Source organism: Ochotona princeps, chromosome 28 (genome assembly GCF_030435755.1).
Source record: "Ochotona princeps isolate mOchPri1 chromosome 28, mOchPri1.hap1, whole genome shotgun sequence".
Classification (NCBI taxonomy): domain Eukaryota; kingdom Metazoa; phylum Chordata; class Mammalia; order Lagomorpha; family Ochotonidae; genus Ochotona; species Ochotona princeps.
In genome coordinates this window covers 20,086,133-20,094,635 of record NC_080859.1, presented here as the reverse complement: position 1 = coordinate 20,094,635, position 8,503 = coordinate 20,086,133, and the positions used below count along the sequence as shown (strand labels likewise).

The window sequence follows — 8,503 nt, the reverse complement described above, 5'->3', positions numbered from 1 at the left end:
AAAGTTAGAATTAGAGTAGCTATATGACTCAGCAATCCCACTGCTGGCTGCATGTTCAAAAGACCTTAAATCGGTGTACCATTTTTATTTGCAGCACTATTCATAGTAGCCAAGATATGGAATCAACCACAGTGTCCACCAATAGACAAGTGAATCCAGAATTTGTTGTATATATATTTAACCATAAAGAGAAAACCCTAGGCCTGGCACTGTGGAATAGTAGGCTAAGCCTCCACCTGCAGTGCCAGCATGCCCATATGGGTTCTGGTTTGGGTTCTGATTGCTCCACTTTTGATTTAGCCCCCGGCTTATGACCTGGGAAAGGGGCAGAAAATGGCTCAAGTCCTTGGGATCCTGCACCTAGAAGAAGACCCTGGCACTTGACTTCACGTAGCCCTAGCCCTAGCCCTGGCCTTTGCGGTCACTGGGGGAAAGGATAAATCAGTAGATGGGTGATCTGCTAAGAAAATGATCTTCAGAGACTACGAGAAAATCTTCCATCCACTGGGTCACTTCCCAAATAGCTCCAGTGGCCAGAGAGCTGAGCTAATCTGAAACCAGGAACCAGGAGCTTCTGCTGGGCCTCCTGTGCGGGGCAGGGTCCCAAGGTTTTGGGCTATCAAGCCACAAACAGGAAGCTGGAGGAGAAACAGAGCAATGAGGATGTGAACTGGTTGGGATACTGGAGCTTGGAGGCACAGGATTAGCCAGTGGAGTTATTTGCACTGGGTTCTGAATTTTTTTTTTAAGGAATGAAATCCAGTCATTTGGAGCAACATAGGTGGAACTTGAGAACATCATATTTCATAAAATGAACCAGCAGGAAACACACACACACACACACACACAGTTCCATCTTTACGCAGAATGGTTGTTATTAGAGAATGAGAGTGGCAGGAATATATGAAGGGAGTTTTGATGATGGGTGCCAAATCAGAGTTAGATCAAATGAATAAGTTTCCAGGGCTACTCAGCATGGTAACTATAGTTCATTATACCCTAGTGCATGTTTCATGAGTGATAGAAGAAATAGGCTCCAACACCTCAACCATAACTTAGTGTCAAAAAAGTACATATATCTTTTCCATGATTTGATCAGTACACATTGTATACATGTATTGAAGCATCACACTGTGACTCACAAATAATTACTATTATTTTAGCAAGAAATTTACATTTCCCCCTTCTTTTCTTTTTGTTCTTTATTTTAGTAGCAACATTTTCTTTAAAAAAATATTTTTATTGGAAAGACAGATGTACAGAGAGGAGGAGAGACAGAGAAGGAGATCTTCCATCCGATGATTCACTCCTCAAGTGAACACAATGGCCGGTGCTGCGTCAACTCAAAGCCAGGAGCCAAGAGCTTCTTTCCAGGTCTCCCATGCAGTTGCAGGGGTTGGGCTGCCCTCAACTCCTTTCCCAGGCCACAAGCAGGGAGCTGGATGGGAAGTGGAGCCGCTGGGATCAGAACCAGCGTCCATATGGGATCCTGGCACATTCAAGGCCAGGACCTTAACCGCTACGCTATTGCACTGGGCCCTGGTAGCAACATTTTAAAGAAGAAAGTGATCTATTGACTAGATTTGAAAAATCACTCATAAAAGCCATCTCAAGAATAATTTTATTAAGAAATATATGGTGTTAATTATAAAGTAACGTGTACATTTTCAAAAGTGATTGAACATGATTTAGAAACACAGTTTATAATCTTACAATATGCGTTATAATGATAATAAAGGTATTTCTTCAGGATATTTTTAATAAAGCCACTATCTGCTGCACAGTTTTCCAAAGTTGGCTTAAAATATTTTACAATATTTCATTTAAAATTCTTTCAAATTTCTTTGCTACATTTTTCTTACATTGTCTTATTTTGTAAATTTTCTTAGAAAAACACAAAATGTATCATCACAAATAGAAATGCCTTTCTTTTAAACTGAAGTTTGAGTGCTCTCATTGAGTTAAAATTTTCCCTTATCCAAATGAAAATGTTCTTATATTACACTTTTGGAGTTTTCCCTGAGTGAGGCTTCTGCAGTCCTAGCTGAAAATTGCTTCCAGAAAGCCAGTCATCAATATGATATTTTTCCTGGACTTTTGTCAGAAAGAACTTGTCCTGAATTCAAAACTCTAGATTAAGCAATCAAAAAAATTACAAAAAAATAAATTAACATATCTCTGCAATTAAAAATAACTATTGAGTGGTCTTTGAAACATCACAGTTAAAGGTGACATTTAATACATTTAATAGAGATGATTTCAGTTCTGCGAAATATGACTATGATAAAGATGGTTTCTTTTCTTAAAACCGGCTAAACCGACGCCACAATCCTAGTAAATGCGCGGCTTTTTCCAGGCACTTCCTGGTGATGACTTCTTTTTCCTTTGTCTTCATTTTCTGGGTACTGCTTATCTGTGGAATGAGAGAATAAATGGTCAAAATTAATGTTCCCTATGTTTACCGAAGGTTGAATAAGAGGTTATGTCAGCTTTCCTATTCAAATCCATCTTAGCGTATCACTTCTTGCATTCTCCACCCACTCACTTTTGCTTCAAGGCCAAACACTATCTCCTTCTGGAAGCCTTTGGTAACAGTTCGAGCTTTATTTTTGGAAACTGCCAGTGGGTAAGGGTGTGTGTCACTTCACTTGGCCCTCCCTTACACGCCGCTTGGCTTGCTTTGTGTATGTGCTCTATATTGCTGACTACATATTGCCTTCTCTACAGGAAACACTGAACATTTATTGAATAACAAAATGAATACGTTGGTGACTTCATGATTTCCCAGAAAATTTTCAAAGACAGAACTCGCATCATGTCTGCTAATACATAAAATTTCAGAAACCTATCTTATTACTTGGGCTCAAAAATTTATCTTTCCCCCATGCCTCTATCACCCTGACACACCCTGAACAACTCAAGGCTGAATCTCAACAGAATTCCAGTGTATTCCTTCACTTGAATCAACCCTGAGTCAATGCACATTGAATCTTACGATGACAAAGTAGTTCGGTTGATGAAGTTCACTGAAGTACTAAGAGAAATCTTACGGTCTAAAACCTAGTGTATCATAGTCCAGGATCGTTGCTGTTAAGCACTTCTTGAAGTTGTGAGAGAGCTGGATCACCTTCTCCTGACTTCCTTGCGCTTTTCTTAAAGCAGGTTGCTTTATTGAAACCATCTACAGAATCCTAGGGTGTGCTTCAGAAGAAGGCAGAAGACCAAAGGGATTCCTCACATGATTGCCTGGTATTGAGTTCCTAACTTAAAATTCAACTCACATCTGTTCCATGGCTTCAATACCCAACCCCTAAAAAGTAAGAGTTGATCAACTACTCAAATCACATTTGCTTCCTTGTGTCTGAAAACTTCTACAATGAACACAAACTTACTGCTCTGCATGCCAACTGAAACATTTATTGAATACATCTTGTAAGCTAGGCATTATTCCAAGCACTTTTACACATACTGACTCATTCAATCTCCTAAAAACCCTAGTTGGAACTTACCAATAATACACTCACTTGACCCATAAACCAAGGCACACAGAAACCATGCATTCATCCAAGTCTATCCAGAAGTTAAAGGACTAGGATGGAAAGTCAGGCGGGCTTTCTGCTGGGTTCCTACTCTTAACTGCACCACGCTGCCTCGCCACTTAAAGCTACACACCCACCCAAATGCATGCTACTACATCAGCAAACACATGTGTAGCACATCCATCACCCAGGCAAGCAATTGAGCACATCTAAAGTAGAAATTTAATGTATAATGTAACATTTAAAGAAAGAAGCATGCTATCTTTAAGAGCTAGATCTGAGCTAATACGCTCAAATTTTGGAACGGAAAGAATTTCTCTTAAGTCATTCCAGACCCAGAGGTTTTGTTCCGGCGAGTCTGGGTTAGGCACCTGGGTCTCTCTGCAAGTGCGGGCGCAGCCAGGACATTTTGAATGACAAAACTCCCTCGTTCTACTAGAAACACTGACCTAAAGCCTACAAACATAACTGAAACAAAAGAGAATCAGAAATGTAGAAATAGGTGGGTTTGGGTCTGGATGTCACCACACAGTTTGATCTGACTGCTCTTCAAACGACAAAACCTCAATTCAGGTCACGGAACGTGCTCTGCGCTTCAATCCCTGCGCACTTGGAAGGCGGCTCCGAGTTAGGGAACCGGCCTCGCGAGCTAGCTTTGGGCTTACCTGAGTTCTGGAGTAGCCAGGGCACTGGGAAGCGAGAGCGACCCTGGTTTTTTTGGAGAACTCTTCGGTGGGAAAGGACTCACAGCCGTGGGTGGGAGTGAAAGTGTCGCGTTCGATTATAGTGAGGCACTCTGACTGCTCCCAAGTGGTCAAATTCACCAGAAAAGGAAAAAAAAAAAAAAAAAAAAAGGGAGAGGAGGGAGGGAGTGAGGGAGGGACGGGGAAAAAGAGGGAGACAGAAAGTTAGAGCCCAGTGAAAGGGGAACCCGCGAAGGCGGGAGAGGAGATAGTCACCGCAACCGTTTAGAGGCAAGCCGCGGAGGTTCCAGGTATGGGCAGAGGGACGTCGCTCGCAGCCAGGGCGCACAGCGGGTAGGTCGGCCAGCTCCACCGGCTCCACCCCGGACTCCCACCCACGTAGCGAAAGCCTGGAAGCTTGGAGGTGGCGCCCTGGACGTGCTCCCCGATCCTAGCTTCCAATCAGTCTCTCCTGGCAGGAGAGGAAAGCGCAGTCTCCCGGAATGCCAAGCAGGTCTGATAGAGCCCCTTTCTCCATGCTGTGCAAGGCTCCGTGCGGCACAAGCTGCCCGCCGAGGGGGTCGCCGTCCCCGCCGGTGTCGCCCCCGGGAGCCAGCATCGCTCGGGACGCAGCACACAGCAGAACATGGAAGGATGCCCGGTTCTCGCATGAACTACTGGCTACTTTACTCACCGGATTATAACAGGACACGGTGGGGTTGAACTGGGTGCTTTTGGTCTAAATGGGGAAAACACAAGTCCAGCAAAACCGGTAAAGATTCGTAAGTTCACAGGGAAAACCAGTCTCTGCCCTCCTCGCTCCCTGGCTCTGAAGGTGTTCTGAAAGCTGTGTCCCCTTGGGCACTTCCTCTGTCGTTGTCAAGGAAATAACATATTTTGTTTTTACATGGAGCTGGCTAGAACTTGGACTTGGGCACGCGGAAGCACCCAGAACGTTAGAAAGCTGGGGAGCGCGCAGCTCACAAGAATGCTCGCCCCTTTCACTCCCTTGTGTTAGGCTCTGTCACCTCTGTCTTTGCAGTGTTAGAGCTGCACGTTAGCAGAGGGTAGACACTCTTGAGGCATGGTGTAACCTGTCAGTAGTCGTCCCTCCTCACATACACAATGTGCCAATTTCTACATCGTCATTTTAGATGCCAAGGCATTTGAATATTGCTTATAAATGTTTTTCTAGCCAAATCTGGGTCACGGTTTTTTCAAGTTATATATATTTCCAATGCAAGTTACACTATAGTGTGTGAATGTGTATCTCTGTGTGTGTGTCTAGCCTGATGAGCATACCATTTGTTTAGAGAGATATTTCTTTACTTACCCCCTCCATATATTTCTTCAGGTCAAAATAAATGATATTCTCATATATGGCTCTAATCTTCCCAAAGTTACAGTTAGTGAAGCTGTGAGTTAGCACCAGCCCTACTAGTTGCATGATGATGATCTTCCTGAAAAAAACTGACAGAACAAATAGTATGGCATTTGTCAATCCACTCGGAAGCCCATTTCTTGCCTCATTTCACACTAAGTTTCCCCCACAAAGATTTCATTGCTGCTAGGTCTGCTGGACCTGCCTTTGGGAGTCAAGGATTAGACGCCAGCCTCAACCTCTTGTTCCCCAGTCCCCAGAGGCCCCTATTCACCCATGCTGTTGCCTTAGGTTGGAGTCTCCCTGCTACTGCAAAGCACTCTGCCTCCTCATATATAACACCTAAACGCCTACGGGCTCTTTTCTTGTAGGCCAATGATTTTCTTTGATGTCATTCTTTTCCTTTCTTTTCTTTTATAGAAAAGACTGATGCTGTGAAAAGAAAAAAAAAAAAAAGCAGGACTAGCCAAATCTATGGAGTTTTAGCATTAGCAAAATTGTCGGGACTTTCCCATACCTTCTTCCTTCCATCTATATCTATGTGCTAAACTTTTGGTATGTGGCTGAGTGTGCATTAAGAAAAGGATGCCCACATCTGTCTCCCACAGGGTGTTTCCATGGTCCATGTCAAACATGATCTTTTCTCCCTAGAAAGAACACCTTGGGAACCATTAGTTACTCTGTGGACATGATATGGCTGCTGGGGCATCCTGTACACCTCTGGGTCTTTCTTCTGGTCAACTTGTATACTGTTTTCCCTTTTCCTTGGCTGTCGAGAAGTTCTCAGGCTGCACTACAGGATGGATGCAGCCTCGGACTTGGGCTGCGCTTTCATGTGAAGTCAGCAACTGTGCCATCATGACCAGAACTCACCATAAGCTTAAAATAAATGGGGCGATTTCTGATCTCATACTCAGAAACCCTACTTTCCAGAGCATCTATCTGCATCAGCAGCAGGAGCAGCAGGTTCTCTTGGTGACAGGGGAGATTCCGGGGCTGAAATCTGCTGGAGCACATTCTGGCAGGTGTCAAGAACTTCCAAAAACACAAAATCCTGCACTCAGCCACTTTCCTAGCCTCCTCTGGGAGGGCAGAGGGAGAGGGAGGACCACAAGCCCAGGGCGGGCCGCCACCTCTAGCGGGGCAGCTGTCCAGCATTCAGCACTCCTGCAGCGGCACGGGTTGCTGTGAGCACCCTGTTCTGCAGCGCTCAGCCAGGCTCTACGCAATCAGGCTAACCTGTTTCACCTGACTCTGGGCACGGGCTCCACGGATAAAAGAATCAGCAAGATAGTAAGCTCTGATACGTGCTTGCAAACCTTTGTTGTTCCACAAACAGATCACGCACCACAAAAGTTAGACAGTGTTTCGGAAAGAATGTCTAGCAATCTTCTGTGCACAAGAAGGAAAGGAGGCAGGGTCAGCTACTACTGTAAATCTTTTTCTGCCTGGGCTTGGGCTGAGACGTGCTGGATTCTCTAACACCCAGCTGCCCCCTCCCTCCCGCTTCCCTCTCCCTCTTGCGTGTCAAAGCCTGTGTCAGTGGTCCCAGGGAAGTTCCTAGGAGTCATCAGTCTGAGGATGCCAAAATTTGGCACTCCACTTGAGTCTCAGCAAATGTCACAGACCACGTGGGGTCTGGGAATGACAGCTGGGAGTGACGAGGGATGCGGGAAAAGCAGAGACTGGTGAGGGAAACTGGAGCCTGCAGTGATTTTTTTCCCCCCATTAAAAAAAAAAGAAAACTCAACAGCTGTGCCAATACAGCTGGATTAGTTTGCTAGTGTTAGGACTGGAACTAAAGACCGGTCTACATCAGAATGTGGGGAAGCCTCTGATTCACCAATGACTTTAAAAAATGGGCTTTTTTTTTTTTTTTGGAGCCCTGCAAATATTGGACTTGTGCCATTGCAGCTTCCTTTGAAAAAGAAGTCCCTCTTCCTATCTGGCTCTTCTATCATCAGCTGATGACGTCAGAGCCTGATTCATGTGTTCTGGCAGCTGAGATGATGCTAGTTGGATATTGGATTGGACAAGGCAGACGTGAGAGAAGAACGAATGTTTCTTTGCTGGAAGATTGCTTTGCTGGATTGGGGTAGCACACTGAAAAAGGCACTGTGACTGTCTCTGCCACTTGAATTTCACAGGTCCTCCCTTGTAAGGACTTGTGATAGGATCAGGACTATTTGTACTTTCAGCTGCATCTCTTGATTCCTGATGTATCAGGGATAGCAAAGAGCAGTCCTGCTGAGGTTTGACTGGTACCCTCACTCAGGCAGGCTGCCTTCTTTCCCATTGTGTCCTTTAAAGCATAACAGCCAGGCCCGATGTGGTGGTCTAGTGGCTAAGTGGCTAAAGTCCTCACCTTGAATGCGCCAGGATACCATATGGGTGCTGGTTCTAATCCCAGCAGTTCCACTTCTTGTGGCCTGGGAAAGCAGTCGAGGACAGCCCAAAGCCTTGGGACCGTGCACGTGCACCTGCGTGGGAGACCCAGAAGAGCTCCTGGTTCCTGGCTTCCGACTGGCACAGCACCGGCCGTTGGCGGTCACTTGGGGAGTGAATCATTGGACGAAAGATATTTCACTCTGTCTCTCCTCCTCTCTCTATATATCTGATTTTGCAATAAAAACAAATAAATCTTAGAGAAAAACATAATGGTCCTGTGATCCATGTTCATGTATAAAGGGATAAGAAAGGCAGGCTGACTTCTCAGGGATCCTTGAAGGCAATCTACTCAATACTTGTTCCTGCGAGTCAAAATTTCCATGTCTTTAATTAAGTGACTTGCTAAATTATTTCGATAATATTACTTCCTGCTCAATAACTTTTGGTAGATATGCAGTTCCTTAGAGATTTATAATTAATCCAATTAATTTGTTAATTCCAAGCTGTCTTTC

At 44.7% G+C, this 8,503-nt stretch overlaps 1 protein-coding gene across 1 annotated transcript; it reads right to left on the bottom strand.

Annotated features, from left to right (window-relative positions):
* Positions 1–1,715: 1,715 nt before the first annotated feature.
* Positions 1,716–6,620, bottom strand: TSLP (thymic stromal lymphopoietin). Its single transcript, XM_058656197.1, has 5 exons — positions 6,477–6,620; positions 5,556–5,747; positions 4,785–4,961; positions 4,205–4,348; positions 1,716–2,413 (listed from the first exon to the last, which is right to left on the bottom strand). The coding sequence occupies exons 1-5, from the start codon at positions 6,618–6,620 to the stop codon at positions 2,303–2,305; spliced, it is 768 nt and encodes a 255-aa protein (XP_058512180.1). The 3' UTR covers positions 1,716–2,302.
* Between the last annotated feature and the right edge of the window lie 1,883 nt (positions 6,621–8,503).